The sequence below is a fragment of the Barbus barbus genome (assembly GCF_936440315.1).
Source record: "Barbus barbus genome assembly, chromosome: 16".
In the NCBI taxonomy this organism is placed as follows: domain Eukaryota; kingdom Metazoa; phylum Chordata; class Actinopteri; order Cypriniformes; family Cyprinidae; genus Barbus; species Barbus barbus.
In genome coordinates this window covers 18283996-18309176 of record NC_136744.1, presented here as the reverse complement: position 1 = coordinate 18309176, position 25181 = coordinate 18283996, and the positions used below count along the sequence as shown (strand labels likewise).

The window sequence follows — 25181 nt, the reverse complement described above, 5'->3', positions numbered from 1 at the left end:
CAACAAAGAGTGGGCCGTTCAGGGATACTGGGCCAAATGCACACAGGCAAAGTTTCTCTCTCTTCTTTGCCCTCATTCTTGCTCCCTATCACTTTGTCCACCACTCTCTCTTTCCTTTTATCTTTCTTTCTCTCCAGCTTCGGCATGTCTTTCTAAATGAGGTGCTAGGCTAAAACCTCTGACTGACAAGCACCAACTTTCATCTGTTGTGGCTGCTGCAACAGAGCAGATATAGACTCACGAGAGGGAGTGGGGAGTAATGACAAAACGAGAGAGAATAAGAAAGTCCCCAAAAGGAAGCTAAGTGTACATTGCAATGCTCCAAAATTCAACAAAAAATATCTTTGAACACCCACGTACAAATTTGGTTCATTTAAGCAATGAACGCACAAAATCCATTACACAATATCCTATTCATCCAATCCAGACAAATATCGAACACAAAAAAGTGATGGCACCAGATGCAATGCATGACATTCTATCAATTATGTCGTTCCCTGGACCTAAACACAACTATTTTGGGAGTCTAAATTAAAGGGGATTTCTTTGTGGAAAGTAGTAGCTAACTCGATAACAAATCAAGGAAGTGGTAAATAATTTCATGAATGTGCATAAGGAGCATTTAGGAGGTCTCACCTGCAGTCCGGTGATTCTTCTGGCTGCTTAGTAATCAGGGTAAAACTCTCCTCAGGTGCAGGAGGAAAACTCTCCTCCGTAGCAGGAGGAAAACTCTCCTCAGGTGCAGGAGGAAAACTCTCCTCAGGTGCTGGTGAAAAACTCTCCTCAGGTGCAGGAGGAAAACTCTCCTCAGGTGCAGGAGGAAAACTCTCCTCAGGTGCTGGAGAAAAACTCTCCTCAGGTGCTGGTGAAAAACTCTCCTCAGGTGCAGGAGGAAAACTCTCCTCAGGTGCAGGAGGAAAACTCTCCTCAGGTGCTGGTGAAAAACTCTCCTCAGGTGCAGGAGGAAAACTCTCCTCAGGTGCTAGAGGAAAACTCTCCTCAGGTGCTGGTGAAAAACTCTCCTCAGGTGCAGGAGGAAAACTCTCCTCAGGTGCTAGAGGAAAACTCTCCTCAGGTGCTAGAGGAGAACTCTCCTCAGGTGCCGGTGGAAAACTCTCCTCAGGTGCCGGTGGAAAACTCTCCTCAGGTGCCGGTGGAAAACTCTCCTCAGGTGCCGGAGGAAAACTCTCCTCAGGTGCCGGAGGAAAACTCTCCTCAGGTGCCGGTGGAAAACTCTCCTCAGGAGCAGAGGGAAAATATTCTTCAGTTGGGGTTAGGAATTCTAGATCAGTCTGAGGCGAACGGAGGGTCTCAAATGGTCTAGAGAGAAAATAAACAAAGAAGAAATTTAGCTTACTGTTTGTTTCAGTGAAAACTCCTTATAGCGCTGTATGCATGTAAGTGTATGTGTGGCGCTCAAATATGTGAAGCCCAGTCTGTGTTTGTGCGTGGGTATGAAAGGATTCTTTCTTGCCCTAAAGGGCATGAGTTGATGTCACTGTTGAGGTCACTCTCAGGAGATAATGGGTTGTAGTACTTGTACTTGGCTCCATTTGCACTCAAAATGTCACATGAGAATAAAACATAATTTTTTGCATATGTGCCAATGAAAAGCACTACATTTCTTTTGATATATCTGTGAGTGCAACAAAGTCAATTTCCCTCACAGTCTCTCATTTTAAAAACAAACATCAAATGAAATGTACCTGTTTTCTGTAGATCCACAGGTAGACTCATCTCTGTGCTCTGGAATGATCTGAGACATGGAGGCTGCCTCCTTCAGAGCTCTGGGCCAATCAGAACCTTCAGAGGAGTTGACTGCATCTGACTTCTCAGGTACAAAGACTGCACCGAGAACTTGGCTGTCTAATAACGTGTCGATAACCTGTGATACCTGCTCTGTTCCTATACCTGAACCCAGCAACACATCTGCAGCTTTTGACACCTTGCTGACTTCATCTTCAATAGTTTCCCTGTCATCTTTCTCTTTTGTTTTTTTTATTAGAAGGGATTCTATGTCTCCAGGAGAGTTATCTGCTATGTCAGGACTTTGCTCACTGCTACTTTCAACTGTCTTTGTGGCGTTTTCAAATAAGTTTTGAATAAAAGACTTAGAGGGCTGCTGACTAGACTCTTGATTGACTGCAGGAGGGGACTGGAGGGAATCCTGGGGGTCAGTCACTAAGCAGACAGATGTCTCGGCGTATAACAATGACACAGCCTCTTTCATTTCTGTCAGTGATCCATTAGAAACTTCTTCAATTTGCTGGTCTACATTATCGAATATTGCCTCAACGGGGGAAAATAAAGACCGCTCCTCCAACTTGCTTTGGTTTTCTTTGGAGATGCTTTCTTCAATTATAGACTGTGAAGACTTAGGTTCAACCCCTTTGGACATTTCTATGTGATCCTTTTCAATGGCCTTGTTCTTTTCTTCATGCACCATTTGTTTACTTATCTCTTCTTGAATTCCTTCTCGCTGCTGTACATCATTTGAAATGGTGTCTTCTTCTTTCATAGAACTGATTGCGTTTTCAGTGTCCAAACAAGTTCTTACATGTTGTAATTGCTGTTCAGAACACTGTGTATTCTGCTCCTCTGTGTTTTGGGCACCGTCTGGGAATTGCTCTGATAAATGCTTATTAAGCTGCTCCATCCTCCAGGCGGCTGTCTCAGATTGGGGAGTGGAATTAGGAGTGTTAGGTTCTAGTGCATCTGTAGGTGTCTGATCCACACTTATGTCTTTTTCCTCTTTTTCCTTTTTACTTTTTTGGAGCACAGAAGCAGAGGATGTGGTGGTGGAGAGCTGGCAATCAGAGGACTGAAAAACGAATTCTTTCTCTTGCTGAATTTGGGAAGTTCTTGCGGTAGACATCTGTGCAACATCACTCATTGAATCAGAACTGATCTCAGTGTTTCCAGTGTCTCCAGGGGTAACAGAGTCGAAACATTTCTCTTCTGTTTTTAGTCCTGCTTCATGGTGTGAGAGGGTGGGAATCACAGAGAACCCACTTGAGTGAATTACAGGAAATTCTGAGCCTTTCTTGGTGTCAGGGATTTCGTTCCACACATTCCCATGTTCATCTGCGCTGACCTGTGATTTGGTACAATTTGTATGTTTACTCACACTTTCCTGTGATACTGAGATGGCAGGCTCTTTTGCCTCTGTAGCCTCTATAACCCGTTTGACTTCTAAAGTTTCAGAACCTGACGATGCTGTTACAGACAAGTTGGGAGCTGACTGAGTTTGGATTTCATTTGAAGTACTTTCACCACAAATAGGAAATTTCCCACCATTAAGATCTATTGTTTGTATTGTCTTCTTTTCATTCTCTGGACATATATTGAACTCAGCAACATCTTTGTTATAGCCCCCCACCAGTGCGGCACTCTCTGATGTGCTGCTTAGGGATCTTGGAGCCTTTGCACTACAATATATCACCACCTTCTCTTGCTTTTCACTTGCCTCAGCATTTGCATGACTATTGGTCTCAGCATTTTCTAAAACATTGCTTTTATTCACACTTAACATTTCTTCTGGGTCACTCATAAACGTCTGTTGCAGCTGGAGCTCTTGGGATTGTGAAAATGCCAAATCTGCCTGGCTCAAACCCCTTGTATCTTGTGTGTGGTCTCTCTCAGGAGAAGCATTCACCAATGTAGACAGGGTGTGTTCAACGACTGGAGGAGATTTTTCAGTTAGTGCCCCTCTACAACTCGGAGCCTCTTCTATAATCCCTTCAGAGGTTAAACCAGGATCAGGCATAGGGCTAGACTGCAATTTTCCTCTTGGAATGGTTTCATCTAATAGTTTTTTTTCTCCTGATAGATTGGAGAGATTTATTAATGTCTGATTATCTACTTGTGTTTGATCAGCTTTTTCTTTTGCAGCAGTCTCATTCTGTTCTTGACAGGTATTTGTTCTTTTTTTGCTATCCTTTTCTGCAATGGTATTTACATTTTGTACCTCATTTTCTTGCACAATCTCCCTGTTTTGCTCTCCTTCCATCACCTGACTGAATCCTTTGGATACATTTTTATTCATTTTTACATTGTCAGACACATGTTGAACAGGCTCGAGATTGTCCTCCAAGTGCATCAGGACTGAATCACATTTGATTTCATCATTAGGACTTTGTTGCATTGTCAAAGCAGGTTGAGAATTAAGCGTTTCATCAGCACAGGATGTTCCAGAGGAATTTGTCTCTTCTCTATTATGCTTCTGCTCCTTAATATGCATTCCATTTTTTTGTTCATTCCCTTCTTCCTGAGAGGCACTAGTTTCATTTTTTGCATTGGATTTTTCTTTAGTTTCCTTTACACACTCCTTGTTGTCCTCTCCCCCCTTCACATGCTTGAATTCTTCAGATGTGTCTTTATTAATTTCCTCATTTTCTGTAGTAGCATTTGTAGGTGCATCGCATAAATCATTTTCATATACAGAATTTAAATGTCCTTCACTCTTCTCTTTTCTAACAACCTTCAATTCTCCAACACCCTTAGATCCTTCATTCTGTTTCATCTTTGCATTTCCAACAATATCTGGGTTCTTTAACACTAGAGGTGAATCACCTGCCTGTTCTGGTCTGTCAATTGTAAGCAAACGGTTCCCAGATGATGCTGCAATTTCCTGTGTGGAGACACCAACAGAGTAAAGCAGATCATCTGCATTTTGAGACCTTAACATCTCTTCATTCACATCCAGTTGTTGATTAGATTTGTCTGTAATATTTTTTACAATCTCTGTGTCAGAATCACACACACAGTTCACACTGCAATCCTCCCCGGGTCCTGCTACAGCAATATCACAGTCATTAACGGACTCACAGTGACTCAGCATTGGGCCTGGAACCTTTAGTACAATGAGAGACACATCCCTGGCATCACTGTTAGTGCTTTGTGTGGTAGTTGAGGAAAGATCCCTTTGTGCTGGTACTGTAGTCTCCGCTGCAGGAAGAGAAGGGACAGTTGTGTCCACAGCATCCACTGCATCATTTTTCATCATTTCATTACTGAACTGTGATTCAGTCTGATAGGGCAGCATGTCGTCACACTTATCTGCTTTTGAGAGAAATTGCATCTCTGAGATTGTAGTAGGCTGCTCGGTGTTGAATTTCTTGTCTGGTTGAGTGCAATGGCACATGCTGTCTATGTCTGGGGCAGCTGCTGGAGACATGGAGGTGGTTTTTACCTTTGACTCAGCTTCACATGTGTATTTTTCTGGCTTTGACTCATGCTCTCGACAATCATTCACAAGATTCTCTGAATTACCTGGACATGTTAGTTCTATATCACCTGCTTCAGGCAGCCCACATCCCTTTGATTTATCAGTCTCTTCATTCAGCTTTTCCTTGGTGGTAAGTAGAATTTCTGTATGTCTTTGTTCGACTCCTTCAGACACAGTCATATCAGCCCCCTCACCATCCACAGCAGGGCTGCTGTTACAACCCTCTTGTGGAGATACATCTGGTAGTAAAACACTGTTCTTCTCAGTGGATGCTGACTCATTGATATTATTTGAAGTGGTCTGAGTAGCATTCAAACATTCTTTATTTTCTTGCTTCTCTTTACTTACTTCAGTTGCTTCCACATCCTTAGCTTCAGTAACACAGGTGGTCTCACCTGCAGCTGACAGTGATGAAACAGGATTTCTCTTACTGACATCAGGATTTTCATCGGTCACTTTTCCGTCGTCTTCACAGCTACTTATATTTACATTAACATTTTCTCCAAGTTTTACAGTAGTTTCACCCTGCTTTTGAGATATACTGGTCATTTCTCTGCAGTCCTTTGACTCTTTAAATGTAATTTTCGCTGCTTCTCTCTGCGTTCCATTTTTTTCTTCTTTACCTTCTTCAGAGGCAGTAGGTTCATTTTCTGCTCCATGCAGGTCAGTATTTCTCTGGCCAGTGGTTGGTTCTGTCTGAAGAGGAAGTGCTGGTTTGCTGATGCTGAGAAAACCTTTAAAGTTGAAGCTAGCCTCTTTTACTGGATGATGTAGACTTTCAAATACCATCAATGGTGGCAGAGAGGCACATTCAGTCATTTGGCATTTCAGTGTTGTATCCTTTTGGTTCTCAAAAGAGCTCTGCATACCTTTTGGAGACCCTTCCATTTTGGTACAACTTGCGGCAATATCCTTCATGTTTACTTGTAGCTTAGTTGATGGAGATGTGTCTTCACTTGTAGGAATTATTTCTTGTTTTTGTTGCTGTGTCTCTGTCTTGACGGATGTGTCACAGCTTGCGGTTCTAGTCTGTGAAGAGCTCTGTACCTGTTGATCTTTAGCTTGCGCAGAGAGACATTCGTTTTCTAAAGAAGCTGCTGGTGGAAGTGATCTATCACTGCCTGGCAGGTCTGCTCCTGATGCAATTGGGCTCGGATTCAGATTAGCCTCTTCCTCTCGCTGCGCTTCTTTCTTTGTAGAGTTTATGTGGGAAAGAGGAGGGGGTGGGCTGATGGAGTCGCAGTCGTTTATTCTGTTGATGGTCAGAGGAAATGGGGCTGTGCCTGCTGTGACAGGATGGATGAGGTCACTCTGGTCTTGTGTTGCCGTTGGTGATGCTGTGATGCGATGGGATGGACACGTCTCGGTCGCTGCCTCTGTCTGTGACACCCTGCCAGCATGTGCTGCTTTCTGTGCTCCGCCTTCGCTTGCCTTTTTCCCCTCCTTTTCGCTCTCTCCTTTTCTCTCCTTTGATCCGGAACTCTCCACCTTCCAGTCACATGTTCCAAGGATGCCTGGAGAGGAATAGATGACCAGAGCTTTGTCCTCTGTGCCGACCGTGCCTGTATCCTTGTCTCTGGATGGGGAGAGTGCGATCGGCAGACCCCCTCCCTTCCTCTCACTCTCCGTCGAATTGCCACGACTCTCCTCAGTCGCCTCCTCTTTCTGAACAGGTGAGCACTTAATGTCTGGAAAAATTACTGAGGAGCATTCTTGTCCCTTTTCAGCTATAAATTCACTTAATGTTTCCTCTGAGCTCGGAGACTCTTCCGCTTCCAGCTCTGCAGATTCTCTCTCTGCTGCTTGTAATATTATTGCGGCACTTTGGAACGCATCACCTCTCTTATTCTCTCCCTCGCTTTCTATCATTTCTGGCATCGTGGGTGTTGTTTGTAGCAATGTGGAGGCAGTGGACTCTGCTGAAGCCCATTCAAGGGCACTCTCTTCCTCCTTCTCTTCTGCACCGGCTCGGCTCAAAGCGTGTGAATTCCCCCGCAGTGGTACGTGTGCGCCAGCTCCACTGCCTAAAGGAGATCCATTCTCCTGCTCCAGTGGATATGTCTCTAAGTCACATCTCCCTATGGGCTCATGTTCAGGGGCTGTTGTATCTTGGCAGAAATCAATCACAACAGCAGACACATTTTTCTCATGTTTGACTTCCCCTGTTGTACAGTAGTTGTGGTGTATGGTTTCACCTTCTGATAATGATTTGCAGGGTCCATCTGTCTGATCCTGGTTATCATTTTGCTCAGCCCCCTGTGGAGAGTCCAGTAACACGGCAGGTGGAGCCTCAGCCAGGGAAAGATGAGCTTTGTGTTCTGGAGGTGGGGAGCAGATCAATTGTTTACCCTCAGGGCTCAGCTGTTCTGGGAGTCCTAATTCCTGTCTTTGATGGTCAAGGCTTGATCCTACTTTTGTGTTTGTTTCTATCGGTACATTTATCCGCTGATGTGTCCCTGACTCCACCTGTTTCTGCATGTTTGGTTGTATGCTTATTTTAGCTTCTAAATGCAACGTGTGACCAGAATGTTTACCCGTATGTGTGGATGGGCATGTCAGTAAATCACTAATTAACTGACTATGTGTCTCTATTTTTATTTCATCTGAGTTCTGAATCATCTGTGCAGCTTTTTCAGAACTTCTGACTTCTTCATTCAAAGCATTTGTCTCTTGAATCATTGCTGTTTCTCTCTGGGTTGTCGGTGCTATAACGTTTATTCTGTCTTCATCTTGTGAACTCTCACCCTCCAGGGTGTTTTTCAAAGAGCAGATATCTTGTATTGCTCGATCCTGGGTAAGTGTTTCCTTTTCTGCATCAATCTCTGATGTTGTTTGTGTACCTGTCCATATGGTATGTGTCTTTTGTTGACCAGCTATGTTCTCAGCTGTGTCTATTTTTGTCTCTATCTCTGACTTTTTTTGCTGTTCTGCCTCTGACAGCTGGCTTGCTTCTTCAGTGTGGATTTCTGTTATATCCTCAATGTTTTTGACATCCTCAGCTCCAGCTGCACATGTATTACTTTGTTTTCTTCCTAGAAGATAATCTCTGAAGCTAAACACCCCCTCTTCACCCGCTGTTGAGTCATTTGTGTGCGCTCCATCATTTCCATGGCAACCTTCATGAAATGCGGCAGGTTTATGTGAAGATGAACCAAAATCTTTTTTGACTTCAGCTTTCTCGGTTTGATTTTTATCATCACTTACAGAAAAAAGCCTGTCCAGATGACCTGCAGTCCATGTGTCTGCATGGGAAGATATGCCAAGAGCAGCCATTTCATCTTCACATTCCCTTAAAGCTTCCTGGAGTTCATAATCCATCTGGGCAGCCATAGGACTGAGGGATGTAACATGTTGCTGAGATTCGCTAGACAAGTGGGTTTGGGCCAGTGATGCTGTCTCAGCAGAAACTTCGTCACCATCACAGCTATCAGCGTTCAACAAAAAAGATACATTAGAATAAAACTTCTCTGTTTGCCATAAGTTAAATATATTAAGGTTCTGCAATATATAAATATATTGTGGAAACTTAATTTCCTGTAGAGCTGCTTTGCAACGATTTGTATCGTAAAAAGCGCTATACAAATAAACTTGAACTTGATTGAGAAACAATCAGTTGTTCATTCCACACCAAGCCAAAGCACTCCACTTCACCTCATGCCAGAGACAGGATGAGAGTTCATGCATAGGCACATCTAAGCACTTTAAATGTGCAAGACTCAAAAACCACACACAAACACACACTGCAAAAAATAATAATCATTCTTAATCAGTAATTTGTCTTAATCTTAAAACAAGGTTAATTTACTTGAGAACAAAATTGCATGATAAAAAACTTGTTCGTTTTTTTTCAAGAATATGTCTAGAATTAAGATTATTTTTCTTACCTCGGTGACATTTTTTTTAATTTTAAACATCTAACAAATTTTTGTGAATTAATAAACTTTATTCAAGATATATTCTATGAAAAAAAATGTTATTATTATATTCAATTCTGCTTCAAGTAATTTTACTTTGTTTTAAGGATGTAATTAAATAAGAAACTAAATAATATTTTTCTTCTGTGTAAAAAAAAGGTTTTACTCTACACAGTAAAACAGTGCTATGATTATTTATTTATTTACTTACCCATTGGGTACAACTTCATTTCCTCATTTCAAATTTATGAATAGTATAAATCACTTGCAATTATGTTAAATTTTCATTGAGATTAAAATCAAGATGCTGAAATCTTTTTGTAAATTTAAAAAGGTGAAATGAGTGTTTGCCAAGGAAAACTTCATAAAGACATTGCCTGAAGTCTTATGGACTTGGCAGAAAATTACATGCTGTTTTAGAGCAAGGTTAATGCTTCAATGCTTTTAGCATCCATTACGGACCTGGTGTAACTGACTATACAGTATGTATAACAGAACAGCACTGCTAAATGTTCTAACAACTTACTGCAGACAATATAGAACCTGGTGAATCACTGTGACTCACATATCACGTTTCAAGAGCTGAAACACAGTCAGTGACTAACATCCCAATAAAGTAGCTACAGCTGATCTAATATGACAACCATGCTTCCCCCACACTGCCTGCCTCACCTTAGTGTGCTTCTTTCTGTGCCTTCAGGGGAATTAACAAAACAGAGACAGCTTAGATAACAAATTTTTTGCCTGCCATTTTAAATAAAAAAATCTATCAATCACCTTCACCTCAAATGGAAACAAATGAGAAAGCAGATCCTCATGGGTTTCTCTCTGATTGGACCACAGCACTCATGTGATCTGCCAACTTGCTGATATAGATGACAACAGGCTCAACCATGCAGCCTTTTTCTTTTTTCAGTAAATGATTATGACTGGAAGCTGCCACTCCCATTCAGAGGCGGCAAGAAAAACGTTCATAACCCTTCTCTAGCATAACTGGAAGGTCAGACAGCTGTACTGCAGTTTAAATTACAGCAATTATGCGTGTATGTGCTAAAACTTCCTTGAGGCCTTTTGGCATACTGTATGTCTGAATGAATTACAGAACTGCAGCCACTCCCTACTGCACTGTCAGGCAGAATTTCAATACCCACAATCCTCTACCCTTCCCTGAGCAGTTCTATTGCCCTTCTATAAAAACAAATCGGAAAAGAACACATAAATATTAATATTAAAAACATAAATAGTTTGAAAACATAATCAGCTGACTCTGACAGGATTTAGCTGTATTTAGCTGAGAGAAACTAACATGAAGTACACCCTTAAAACATGTCAAGTATGAATGTAGATCTCATCTGTCTGTGTCCACACAAGTCTATGCAATTGCATCCAGATGTAATAGTGTTGATAACTCTCTCAACAGAAAAAAAAAAACTGAACGTACACACACAAAACAACCGCAAATGGGGAAGTCGTGGCCTAATGGTTAGAGAGTCGGACTTGTAATCCGAAGGTTGCGGGTTCGAGTCTCCGGCCGGCAGGAATTGTAGGTGGGGGGAGTGAATGTCCAGCACTCTCTCCACCCTCAATACCACGACTGAGGTGCCCTTGAGCAAGGCACCGAACCCCCAACTGCTCCCCGGGCGCTGCAGCATAAAATGGCTGCCCACTGCTCCGGGTGTATGTTCACGGTGTGTGTGTGTGTTCACTGCTGTGTGTGTGCACGTTGGATGGGTTAAATGCAGAGCACGAATTCCGAGTATGGGTCACCATACTTGGCTGAATGTCACTTCACTTCAAATATACACACACCACATTCGAACATAGCTTCCTGTTAAGGAGGACGCCTCTCACGATCTAGTGTGGAAAACCATACACTTTCCCCTCATGCGTGTTAAAGAGTCATGTCATCTGCCCGATCAAAGCCCAACCAAAAACAACACTAGTTTAGTTCACACCAAACCAACTCAACCAGCTTTAAAGCCAAACATGTTCAACAGACCACTAACCCAGCTAGTACTACATTTGTGTAAATGCTTTTCCAGTTGTGAAAAGGTTGTAAAAACATTTTGATCCTAAATACTTAACATGACAGATGATGTATTCAAGTATGTAAATAAAATGTTTATATATTTTTAAAAATGACATTTTGTATTTACCATTAAAAAGTGAAAAAAAAAAAAATTCACTAGGGTAGATATGTTTATGTTTCTTAAGATATTTTGGCTGTATGAAGTTATGTTTGCAACTTAATTTTTTTTTTCTCTCTCTCTCTCTCTCAAAGTTGCTGTTTGGTACTGATATTTTTTATAATCCAAATACATAAAATGCACATGATTTGGTTACACTGTTTTTCTCATTTTCCTTTTTACATCTTTATGTGTATACTGCAGTGTAACTTAAATGCCACTAAAATTCAATGTTTTGTGCTTACTGAAGGGAACTCCATTTACACAGCACACATCAATAATCACACCCAAAACACAAAATGGAGCAAAAGAGATCTCAACAACATCTATTACATATGAAAACATGAATACACTTTGGCCGAGTCACCAATGTCTGTCTCTTATGCCGTAACAGACTGGTATCTCTCTGTCTCCATTTTAATCATTCCTCTATTACCTCTTTATGAGGCCCACTACTGGTGGACTGGCCTCCACGTAGTGCTCTAGGTCTGCCAGCAGAGGGTTGGCAGTGCCACCCAGTGCCACAGCCTCATTCTTCATTTCACCCAAACTCTCCTGCTCACAACTATACACACACATATACAAATAAATACCCATGAATATGAGCCTCATAAACATCAGGACTCATTAACCGGAAGATTCAATTACTAATCAAGCTGTAAAAGAAATCTAAGAAGATGGGTTTTATCAAAATAATTTTAGAACAAACATTTTGTCCACTAACAGGCTATGGTAATGCATTAAGATGTATTTATGTAAAAATCACAACATTCACAGATTTTGTCCTTTTATTCCTAGAACTGACACTTGTCATATGTATTATTAGGTAGAAACCTAACAGCAGAAATTCCTTGGAGAAACTCTTGCTGTAATATGCACTACACTACTACATAGTATACATATACATATATATACAGTGCCTTGCGAATGTATTCATACCCCTTCATTTTTTTCACATTTTGTTATATTGCTGCCTTGTTAAACTGCATTAAATTACTTTTTTCCCCCACATCAATCTACACTCCATACACCATAATGACTAAGCAAAAAACAGATTTGTGAGAACTTTGCAAATTTATTACAAATAAATTACTGAAATAAGTACATTGCATAACTAAATATTTAGCTGAAGTACCTTTACAGCCTCAAGTCTTTTTTGTTTGATGTGACAAGCTTGATGTGACAATCAACATTTGGCAATTATCTGCCATTTGTCTCCTCATCTCTTCACCTCTCAAGCTCTTTCAGGTTGGATGGCGGCAGACGCACATTTTCAGGTTTCTCCAGAAATATTTGATTGGGTTCAAGTCCAGGCTGTGGCTGGGCCACTCAAGGACATTCACAGCGTTGTGTATAAGCCACTCCTGCTCTGTGTTTCGGTTCATTGTCCTGTTGGAAGGTAAACCTTCTGCCCAGTCTGAGGTTCTGAATGCTCTGGACTGGGTTTTCCTTAATGCTACCTCAATATTTTGGTGCATTGAGCTTTTCGTCTATTCTGATGAGCACCTCAGTGCCTGCTGCCCCATAGCATGAGGCTGCTACCAGCACACTTTACTTCTGGGATGGTAATCTGCAGGTGATGAGTAGAGCTGGTTCCCTTCAAACATGATGCTTAGAATTGAGGTTCATCAGACCAGATAATATTATTTCTCACAGCCTGAGGGTCCTTTAGGTGCTTTTTTTGTAAATTCCAAGTGTGTTTTCTTTTGTTTTGTTCTTTTGTAGAGGATTGAGTTTGGCCACACCGCCATAAAGCCCAGATTGGTGGAGTGTTGCAGTGATGTTTGTCCTTATGTAGATTTCTCCTATCTGCAAATACGATCATGGACCTCAGCTAGAGTGAACATCAGGTTCTTCGTCACCACTCTAACCAAAGCCCTTCTCCATCAATTGCTCAGTTTGGCCAGGAGGCCAGCTCTAAGAAGAATCCTGGTTGTTTTAAACTTCTTCCATTAAGGGTAACAGAGACTACATGCTTCCGTGACCCTTCAATGAAGCAGAATTTTTTTCTGAACTCTTTCCCAGATGTGTAGCTTGACGCAAACTTCTGAGCTCTACAGACTGTTCTTCTGACCCCAGGGCTTGGTTTTTGCTCTGATATGCATTATCGGCTGTTGAAACTTTTATTAAGACATGTGTGCCTTTCCAAATCATACCCATTCAATTGAATTTGCCACAGGTTACCTTCACTCAAAGTCTAGTAACACCTACAAGCAATATGAATGCTCCTGAGCTAAATTCCAACTGTCCCAGACAAGGGTATGAGTACTTATGCAATGGAATCATTTAAGTTTTTTATTTTCAATAAATTTGCAAAGATGTTAAAACCCTTTTTTTTGCTTTACCATTATAGTGTATGGAGTGTAGATTGATGTGGAAAAAAGTCATTTAAAGCAGTTTAACATAAGGCAGCAACATAAAACGTGAAAAAAAATTAAGGGGTATGAATACTTTCGCAAGGCACTGTACACACACACACACACACACACACACATATATATATATATATATATATAGTAATGTCTTCAAACAAGCCTTTCATTTTAATTAGCATAGTACGCCATAAAATCATGTCAAATAAAAGTCATTGAAGTGTGTCTGGGTTCTACCACCTTAACAGCTGGCAAGGTTTGCAGATTTTTTGTAGGCCTGCCAATTGTCCATTCAGTCAAGTTTTCCATAGGAATGAGTCAGAGATTAATGGAAATTCATTCTGTGTTTATCCAGCCAAGCAAGTACAAGGAAGGATCTTCGAATAATAAGTCCTGTGTTTTGCTTTGATTGTGAAACATAGTAAGTTGTGACATAAACGAGTGAGCAAGTATCAGAGTCCACTCTAATCTTTGGCTTCCAGTTTCAAGACTAATATGAACTTGCACCCATTCTTTGTGTTCTCAACTCCCAGGTGAGTTCACAGTTTTAAGGCACCTTTCATAGAAATTAAAGTTCTGTCATCATTTACTCACCCTCATGTTGTTTCAAATCTGTATGAGACATTTTCCAAAATATCTGCTCTTGAAAGTCATTTACGATTGGAATGATATAAGGGTGAGTAAATGACAGAAAACCTTTTTGAATACCATACCTTTAATTACAGTAGACACATTAACCATTATCACCTTTTTAATCTCTCTATTTTTGTTTCCAGAATGCAAAATAGTTTTTTTGTTTACCGGTGTGCAAAACATAACCGAAAGGTAGAAAAATTTGCATCAGATGTGAATCAAAAAGAATTTTAAATGAATCAGGCATCCTGTTGAAACTTGCCCCTTGCTAAGTGTCAAATGACAGGTCTACTCCTCAGTGCAGTTCCCTGAGGTAATCAATGTGTTTGTTTGAAAGAGAGAAATTGTTGAGACCTACCCAAGCGAGGTTCCCCAGGTGAGATTGAGCTCAGTGCTGAGGTCAAGGTCTATGCTGGGCAGCAGATCATGAGGAAACTCTAGCTCCTCTTTATCCTCCTCTTCCTGTCTTCTCAGCTTTTCTTCCTCATCAGCAGACACCTGTGGCTCTGCTTTGACTGAATCAGTGTGGGCAGATGCGTTCTCTGCAGTGGCAGACTTCTCCTTCAGTGTGCTCACCTTGTCAGTGTGTACTGCAGCCTGAGAAACACAACAAAAGTAGTTAGAGCACAGACCGGTGCAATCTGTTTTTAATTAGAGATCCGTAAATCACTCAGACCAGCTGCACACACCTAAAATGGCTTACTTGCCACTTTCGAACAAGTTAGTTGTTCAAACTGAGACTACGTTCCTTCAAACATACAGGGTTTGACATTTTACATCAAAGAAAACACACCCACCATGTCAATAAAATTAAAACGCTGAGGTGATTTCAGACTAGGCTACACACCCTGATCATTTATCATTGTGCCATCAGCACTTTTAAACAAATCTTTAAAGAATAAACATGTTTTCAATGAAACCACCACACCAGCTAAGTCTTAAGAATCAGTTCAGAAACTTTCATATGCCCTTTTGCACACATATAAATAAACATTGTTACAAAAAAAAACAACAACATATGGTTGTAAACTAAAAAGGTAATTCTAGGTTCATAGTGAATTTCCACAGAATTCATTTACTTATTGTTTCATTGAAAATGAGGCAAAATGAAATGATTGTTCTGACTTTACTGGTTTTACCACTATTCTTTCCAGATGTAATAAGATAGCCTCATTCAGCTGAGCTACATTAACCACAGAGAACTTTAAACACAGATTAAATGCATTCTGAAGAATTTTGTAAAAATCCAGGCCAAACAAACATGTAAATGCATGGATTATTTACTACATATAATGTTTAAATGCATTTCATTTCATTTATAAATGTATTTGTCACATTGCAAGCCTATTTAATTTACTTAGGTGATTAAAATGGTGAAAACTTTAAAAGAAAATGACTTAACAGCACTTAAAACGCTTTCTTTTCCTGCTCACATTAAGGGTCGCAACAGCGGATCATCCACATATAAAGTAAAATAAAGTAAGGTAAAGTAAAATAAAATATTATCCAACTGTTTTAAAATCCTAAACCGGAGCAAACACAAATAACATCATAATTATAAATATTTGATCATTTTAGACTCTCATTTGCATAATAAGCACTATGATTTAAGACAAAAGAGAATCTTACCCCTCCAAAACACAGACACACGCACTCATTTTATTCATACACACACTCATTGATCAACAGTATGATTCACAGGCAAGTCTTTGTGCAGCAGCAGAGGATCATGTTGCAGGCTCTCTGGAACACAGGCCACATTAGAGATGCATTACACAAAAGCCTCACATCCATTAACCACTGTTTTTATCTTCTTTGACTCCTGCACACACATCACATGCACTTGATACACATGGGTGCATTGCATTCCCACCTCTGCTGTAGGTTACGTGTTGTACACTCTCAGAGCTTTAAGAGTGAAATCATGCATTGATCTACATTCCCAGGCCTGAGCACAAACACCACTCAATTTGAATCAGGTCAGAGTATCAAATGAAATGCCCTGATCCAGACAAACTCAAGGGTTTGGATTCCATTAGCTTATTCAGCATAAACACAAGGGTTTCAAATATCAGTAACATTTAGTAGTGACAGATGGCTGGATTTTCCACAAAAAACAACAAAACCCCTGAAGAACAGGATGCACTTCACACACCGGCGAACAATCACTGTATCCCTAAATCTCTCTCGGCCCTACATATAAAAACGACTCCAAAAGTCCTGTCATCAACCTGAGAATTTGCTTACAAACCAGCAGACAACAAGTCAAGGCCTTATTATGTTATTTAAATGGGGAACAGAAGTGTGAGACCACTAATAAAACTGCTTGTTAAAAAATCTTTATTATTGTATTTATCATAAAACAATTTGAATGAAAAATTTAACTGAAAAGTTTACATGAATTTTAAATGTTCCAAAAAGCCTCTTTCATAAAGAAAAAGAAAAATATTTTTTGGAAAAGGGGTTAAAGGGGTCAATATCCCAAATTTTCGTACCTATCATTGTTTACCTAGAAATATTTAAATAAAAGTTATTTACATTTCAAAAAATTTTTAATTTTCAACATGATAAAATCTGAGTTTGTATCTATTTTTACCTTTAATAACATTATAAAGCCATAATGCTTTACAAGTACGCCCAAACCATTAGCAAATACTTAAATCTTTGATCATAAGAAAGGACTTTTTAAACTTTCTAATCACTGAAATTTTATTCAAGCTGTAAGACCACATTTTTCACACCTACACTTGAGTTTAATAGAATAATAGCACACTTTGTCTTCTTATGATCTTGTTTCTCATGCTTGGTTTCAAGTTCGACAAGTCCCTGTTTCCGGTCTATGCTGTGAACCTATATCTGAGCCCTAGAAAACTTAATTGAGCACACAGTAACTAAAATAAATCATACTCACTGAGCTACATTTGTCTGTAGGTTTAGAATTTAAACTGATATAAGCTACATTGGGGGAATCTCTTACCCAGATCTGCTGATCCATATACAGCACACAGGGGCCTTCGGAGAATGAAACAGGTAACCTCAAATCACTGCTGTCTTTTTAAATAAAGGGCCACTGTCTTGCTTTGTCCTTTGACCTACATCATGAGTGGTCCTGAAAAGCAGACCCCATATGGTCTCTTTTGCCCTGCCCCTTTAACAGTCCACATTGTCCTCCACTACAGTAAATCCCTGCTGTTACCTACCATGCATCCTTGCTTTGCAATGTTACTGGTTTCCATGGCAATTGTATAAGCCCAACACAGCAGACTGACCTCTAAATAGTTGTGGGATACACACACAACCCATAAATTATATGAAATGAAGTCCAGTTTTGAATAACTATATGAAACAGACCAAAGTATTATCCCTATTTAGGACACACACACTAGTGTATTCAGCTAACACACAACAGTTAACTCAATATAAAATAAATAAAACTTTTACACTGCAAAAAAAATACTAAACAAAAAAATTATTAATCAATAATTTTCACTTGTTTTCAAATGAAAATAAAATAAAAATCAAACATATTTTTAAAAAAAATGCTTTTTTTTTTACTGCCAGAGACAAAATACATTTGTATCAGAAAAACACATTGGTCACACTTTAGTTTGGGGACCAAATCTCACTATTAACTAACTATAAACTCATAATTTTAAGTAGTATAAAGGCACTTATAGTATGTGCTTTATAACTACTTAAACAGCCATATGTATGCTAATAAGTAACTAGTTAGTAAGAATTGGTCCCTAAACTAAAGTGTTGCCTATACCTATTCTCTTAATAACTCATGCAGCACTGCACATTTATTTTGTCTTAAGGATTTGAGAGATTTTAACTGGAAAATAAGAAATATATATATACATTTTGCAGTGTAAAACTCACATTTGCAACAAGCCACTAAATAAATCACAAACTCACCTTCTCTAAGGAGGCATACACACATTCGCACAAGACTGCTGCAGTTTGACAGTGCAGCACTCCTGCGCTGAACTCCCCGTGAGAACAAGCAGAGACGTGTGCGTGTTTTGGTTCAGCTGGGCAAAGACACAAACATGCTGCCGGTCGTGCCTATGTTCCAGTCTCCTCTCCAGATTCCTGACTCAGCTCCCTTCACCTCTCCTGCTATAGATCCATGCCCTTCACAGGAGAACTCAGCTAGTCCCTGGAAGAGCGAGACAGACTGTTCCTCCTGAGAAGCTGTACTACAAAATCTTAGGCTAGAACACTCACAGAGCAACTTGAGTAGTGATCCCTCCCCCTCCTCTGTGTAACTCTTTGAGCATGAAGCTTCTGTCCTCTGATCCCTCCCTCTTGAGCTACCTCCTGCCTCTTATGTCTGCTGTTGTTCTGTCACTTCCTGCTGGGGGACTGAGGACTGCACTCTGATGCACACGCTGCAGGTGAATACTGGGAAATGGGCCAAAGGTCAATCTCAATGTAACCCACAGGGGGAGATCATGTTATACACTAACTTTTGGAGGTTTCGTAACTAGGGTGCCTATAATAATACTCCATTTTAAACAGTAAGACTGACCCTAAAGAATTTTTAAGATTTAAAAAAAATTCTCACAATTTCTACCCAATAAAATATTATAGACCTTGGCATATCCAGAAAAATATATTTAAAAAAATAAACATTAAATGAATTTGTCACACTGCAAGACTATTTAGATTAACAAAAAATGTGCTTAAAATTTTAAAAATTCAAAAAAGGAAATGTGATTTACAGTACTTAAAATAATTTCCTTTTTACATTTAAATAAATCAAATTTTTGCCATTAGGGTTTGCAAAATCCGCACAGTTACAGTATTTTGCAAAGGTTATACAGCCGATTATACAACCTGAATTCCAGAAATGTTGGGATGTTTTTTTAAATTTGAATATAATAAACTACAAGACTTTAAAATCACATGAGCTAATATGTTATTCACAATAGAACATAAATGCATAACAAAATATAAATTTTACACTTTTATCCACTAAATAAGCTCATTTCAAATTTGATGCCTGCTACAGGTCTAAAAAAGTTGGCACAGGGGCAACAAAGGGCTGAAAAAGCAAAAAAACAAAATAGAAAAAATCCAGCTGGGAGAACATCTAGCAACTAATTAAGTTAATTGACATTAGGTCTGTAACATGATTAGCTATAAAAGGGATGTCTTAGAGAGGCAGAGTCTCTCAGAAGTAAAGCGTAAAAAGATTGTGGAATACTTTAAAAACAAATCTCATCATCTACAGTGCATAACATCATCAAAAGATTCAGAGAAACTGGAGAAATCTCTGTGCATAAGGGACAAGGCTGAAGACCTTTGTTGAATGCCCGTGGTCTTCAGGCCCTCAGACGACACTGCATCACTCATCAGCATGATTCTGTCATTGACATTACTAAATGGGCCCAGGAATACTTCCAGAAACCACTGTCGGTAAACACAATCCGCCATGCCATCTGCAGATGCCAACTGAAGCTCTATCATGCAGAAAGGAAGCCATATGTGAACATGGTCCAGAAGGGCCGTCGTGTCCTGTGGGTCAAGGCTCATTTAAAATGGACTGTTTCAAAGTGGAAAAGTGTTCTATGGTAAGATGAGTCCAAATTTGACATTCTTGTTGGAAATCAAGGACGCTGCATCCTCCAGGCTAAAGAAGAAGGAGACCTTCCAGCGTGTCATCAGTGTTCAGTTCAAAAGCCAGCATCTCCAATGGTATGGGGGTGCATAAGTGCATACGGTATGGGCAGCTTGCATGTTTTGGAAGGCACTATGAATGCTGAAAGGTATATAAAGGTTTTAGAATAACATATGCTCCCCTCCAGATGACGTCTATTTCAGGGAAGGCCTTGTGTATTTCAGCTGGACAATGCAAAACCACATACTGCAGCTATTACAACAACATGGCTTTGTAGTAAAGAGTCCGGGTGATGAATTGGCCTCCCTGCAGTCCAGATCTTTCACCTATAAAGAAGCAGCTGGAAACCTATATCAGGCAAGAATGGGACCAAATTTCAACACCAAAACTCCAGAAACTCATAACCTCAATGCCCAGACGTCTTCAAACTATTTTGAAAAGAACAGGAGATGCTCCACCATGGTAAACATGCCCCCGTCCCAACTATTGTGAGACCTGTAGCAGGCATCAAATTTCAAATGAGCTCATTTTGTGCATAAAATTTAAAAAATTCTCAGTTTAAACATTTGTTATGTTATCTATGTTCTATTGTGAATAAAATATTGGCTCATGTGATTTGAAATTCTTTTAGTTTTAATTTTATTCAAATTTTAAAAAACGTCCCAACATTTCCGGAATTCGGGTTGTACACAAAAATATTTACCTAAAACCTTGATGCTTGGTTAAAATATAATCGTCTTATAATTTAAAGTAATATAATATAATATAATATAATTTAAAGTCTTAAACTGGAGCAAAAATAACATCACAATAACAAAAATAAAATAGAGTTACAGAGATTAAATGGACCAATAGCCCAAATTTTATTACATATCATTATTTACCTAGAAATAATATATAACAATTAATATTTACATTTCAAAATTTGAAACAATTGTATGATTTTCAACATTTCAATTTCACTTCGTTTCCATTTTTAAATGACAGAATCAGCGTTTGTATCTATTTTTAACTTTTATATTATTATAAAGCCATAATGCTTTACCACACATCAAATACTTAACACTTTGATATTAAATCTTTGAGCCTAATCATTCCTAATCACTGAAATTTTGTTCAAGCTGCAAGACCACATTTATTGAGCAAGTTAATTAAAAAAAAAAAGATATACACACACACACACACACACACCTGTACACCTGTGCAATAATCATGCTGTCTAATCAGCAGCTTGATATGCCACACCTGTGAGGTGGATGGATTATCTCGGCAAAGGAGAAGTGCTCACTAACACAGATTTAGACAGATTTGTGAACAATATTTGAGAGAAATAGGCCTTTTGTGTACATAGAAAAAGTCTTAGATCTTTGAGTTCAGCTCATGAAAAATGGGGGCAAAAACAAAAGTGTTGCCTTTATAATTTTGTTCAGTGTATATGGCACTTTCAGCTTGTCAGCTATTGGGGATAAGTTGGCCATCCAGCTATAAGATATGCAGGAAGACCTTAGATCTTAAAGATCTTAAACTTGCTAAAGCCAACTTAACTCAGCTTAGATTTAAATGTTTTTGGGGGGGGTTTCAGCGGGGTAAGCAAGCCATTCAACTTAATTCTCTGCAAATCTATATTTGTTGATATGTTCTCACTAAATATATTTCTGAACCACAGTTAATGTAGAAACACCATGCACATTCCCAGTGCAACTTCACACACACACACACACACATGCTGAAACCCTACAGTTCCTCATTTACCATGTCAGACTGTGTTTCCTCTGGAGGAAATAGCACCACGTTATCTGGAGCGCCCTCCTGTGGCAGAGACAAATATGTGTAATGCAAAAGAACAGCAGAGAAAGATACAAGTTGTGGTAAAAGCAACCGTCTTTGGAGAGATGCATGGCAGATCTAAGTCACTATATATGCCTCAATCAGTCTCCGGTGCTGCTGTTGCTGGACGTTCACCAAGAGTAGGCCTACTTAAAGTTCGTTCTGGGAACCTACCAAACTGGTTGGAGTCATCCATGAAAAAGCACTGAACCCAACAGGTTGATCCTATTAAGATAAACCCTGAATTCCAAGTTGAGTAGCCTTTTCAATGTAGCATAACGTCACCCAAATGATTCCTTTCAGCAGGGTCCATTGAATATCAAACCACAGTTGAACGCACAAATGCATAAATGTCTTGTAAAATCACATCAGCAGCAAAAGGTCATGAGAAATATTTAAATTGTGGTGACTGTTGTTGGGGACACTTTTAAAACTGACTCATAATTTTAAGTTACTGTTTAACTTAACTAATTAGCTATGCTAAACATGGTAAATATGGTTACTTAAGGGAAACACACTGATATTAAAAAAAATTATATATAGGCCTATAGAAATGACTATAACGGTCAAAAAAACAAAAAGTACTGTACCTATAGCCCCACGTGTACTCGAAAATTTGAAACAGTTTTTATCTGTTAAATTACATGTGAACGATCAAAACTTGAATTAAACTTACATTGCTATGCTAAATATGCAGAGAAGGGAGAACAAACCGATTCACTAGAATTAATGAATTGGACATTTTAGCGATACATGGGCTATGAGGGAAAAAGACGGTCTTGAACAATCTGATTCATTAGAATTAATTATTTGAACATTCTAGCGATACATATGAGAAAATACCTTTTAGAAAGAACCGATTCATTAGAATGAGTCGGACATTCCACCGCAACATGATGAGTGTGAGAGGGGAGGACTCTTTAGAATGAACTGAACTTTCCAACGCTACATAAGAGAGAGGGAACGTCGAACGAGGTGAGGTGAGCGCGTTTGCTATTATTATTCCCTCTGCAGACATTAAAAAAGCCAACAAACCACTACTCATTGGAAAATGTAGCTCATTGCTGGAAAAGCTGCACTTTGAAAGCAGCCAAACTACTGTCATGCTACTGAAAAAAAAATATTTAATATAGTAGCATCTCTACTTTGATTTAGTCACTCTCTAGCACCAATGGGAACAGCATGTTGGTTAAGACTGAAAAAAACAGAATTCACTAACGATCTGCATTCTTTCAAAACAAAATTCGGTCAGAATGTTTGACAACACAGTAAAAACAATGAAAACAAGGGTGCATGTATTTTTTTTTTTTTTTTACCACAGCACTCTCTCTTTCTCTATCTGAGCAGTTATCTCAAGCACAGGTTGTCACAGGCAGTATGTCAGTTTATGCTGGAATGCTAACAGATGTCACCAAAAGTCATAACAGCTCTAAACAGTAAGTCTAGTTTTAAGGCACACACAAGCATGGAAGCGTTTCAGAAGAGACAAACACTGCGGTGCTTAGCCAGGCAGCAGGTCCCAATTGAAACCGTCTTACCGGAAGCTCCGAAGTGCTGGTCTCATTGCCCATCTTGTTAAGCGGGGCTGGTAGGTGACCCCTTCACATCAAACCAACAATGGCACAGGCCACCTCTGGCAGACAGAGGGACCGATGTAAAGAAAGCAGACACTGTCAAGGAATTACAAACACTATTTCTTCGTCAAACATCCAGAGAAACACTGAGCTTTGAGCGATCAGGGAGTGAAATATGTGTGCAAGTAAGTATGTGTCATGTGTTGAGATTAAGAGGCTCTGATGAAAGCAGAACAAAGTGCAGAGATGCTGTCCAGTAGTACAACTTTCTCAGGGTGGAAGAAAAATACAAAAAGAAAACTCTTGTTAGAGTCATGGCCTTCAGGCAGTTTCACAGAATTTAAGAGTTATACAATAATTTATATAATACGTATCACGTAATGGCCAAAATGAATCATACAGCAAGTTTAAAACACCTCAATATTTAATTTGTACTGAAAACTCTTCAAACTGAAAAAGATTAGATTTCATGTGCAGATCTATAATTCAAATGTAAAGATCCCGGACACGAACTGGATAAATCAGACTGAACCGGCCGAAGCAGACAATCCAGGAGAAACAGTAAACATTCAATTTGATTCTGAAAAAAAGAGGAACAATATAGCTAAAATCACAAGCTGGCCATAACAGAGAGTTTAGCATTAGTATTCTGTGATTTTGTCTTACTGCTCCAGTTTACTGCATTTTATACAACAATACAAAGAGCTGGTCTGTCAGCACAAAAAGTTAATACTTTTATTAATCATGGGAGCAATAAATTGATCAAAAGTGACAGTAAAGACATTGCATGTCACAAAAGATTTCTATGCCAAATAAATGCTGTTTTACTGAACTTTCTATTCATCAAAGAATTTAAAAAAAGTATCACAATTCCAAAAATATATAATAAACAGCACAACTGAAGGATCGTTTCCAAAGCATCATGTGACACTAAAGACTGCAATAATGGCTGCTGAAAATTAAGCTTTGTTATCACAGGAATAAATTACATTTTATACTATATAAAAACAGAAATTTGTTATTTTAGATTCACAATATTAGTGCTGTACTGTAATCCTGAATGCAGCCTTTTTGAGCATAAGAGACCTCTTATGAAACCATATATAAATGACCTTTATGAATATATAATTTTAATGCACTTTTTTTCTTTGACCATTAAGCCCAGTCATTAAGAATGTGTGTCATTTCTTGATCGTTACTTTTCTGGTGACTTGCAAGCATGAAAACAACATTTTAATAGCATCCTTGACTTAAACTTCCATTATCAAAAAATGGTAAGATCGATTCACATCCATGAATCATTTCAAACTGTCCACTTTTTTACCGTGCCACATTAAGAGAGCAATGTTTTCAGGCCCATTGCACATTTGGCTTGAGTCGCTCACTGTGTGAAGGTTAGGGAGAGTGAGTGGAGGAGTATGTCTTATTAGCCCATTAGCTCTTCTAGATGGGTCTAACAGACCTCTGACCAGAACCTCTTTTAAGAACACCACAAGCTCATTAGAAACATAAATCAGCTTCCTGGAGCATTTCGCACACACTGTTGACCTACGGCCAGCACACTGCAGAAAGCTCCAGGGCCCATCAGTCATGCTGCCGCCCCCTCAAACAACCACAACTACAGCACGCTCTAATCTGGGGAAACTCAGTACATGGGATCCCATCTATCTAACCCTTCAGTGAAACACCATCTATCTACCTAGTGCTGTGAGGATTCACTGAGGGTATCAGCTTAAATTCAGACAGCAGAAATACTAGTCCTGGATGTACAGGTACATCTAAAAAAATTAGAATATGGTGAACAAGTTAATTTTTTCTTGTA

The 25181-nt window shown here is 39.3% G+C and overlaps 1 protein-coding gene across 1 annotated transcript in view; it reads right to left on the bottom strand.

Annotated features, from left to right (window-relative positions):
• The window catches only part of LOC306882560 (transforming acidic coiled-coil-containing protein 2-like), a gene marked incomplete at its 5' end in the record, with an annotated part of 66343 nt that extends 41392 nt beyond the window's left edge, over positions 1-24951 (bottom strand). Inside the window, 4 exons of the mRNA XM_079437285.1 lie at positions 637-1320; positions 14691-14929; positions 18251-18366; positions 24822-24951. Coding sequence (XP_079293411.1) covers positions 637-1320; positions 14691-14929; positions 18251-18366; positions 24822-24951 — 1169 coding nt within the window. The remainder of the gene's footprint in view (positions 1-636; positions 1321-14690; positions 14930-18250; positions 18367-24821) is intronic.
• Positions 24952-25181: the final 230 nt, after the last annotated feature.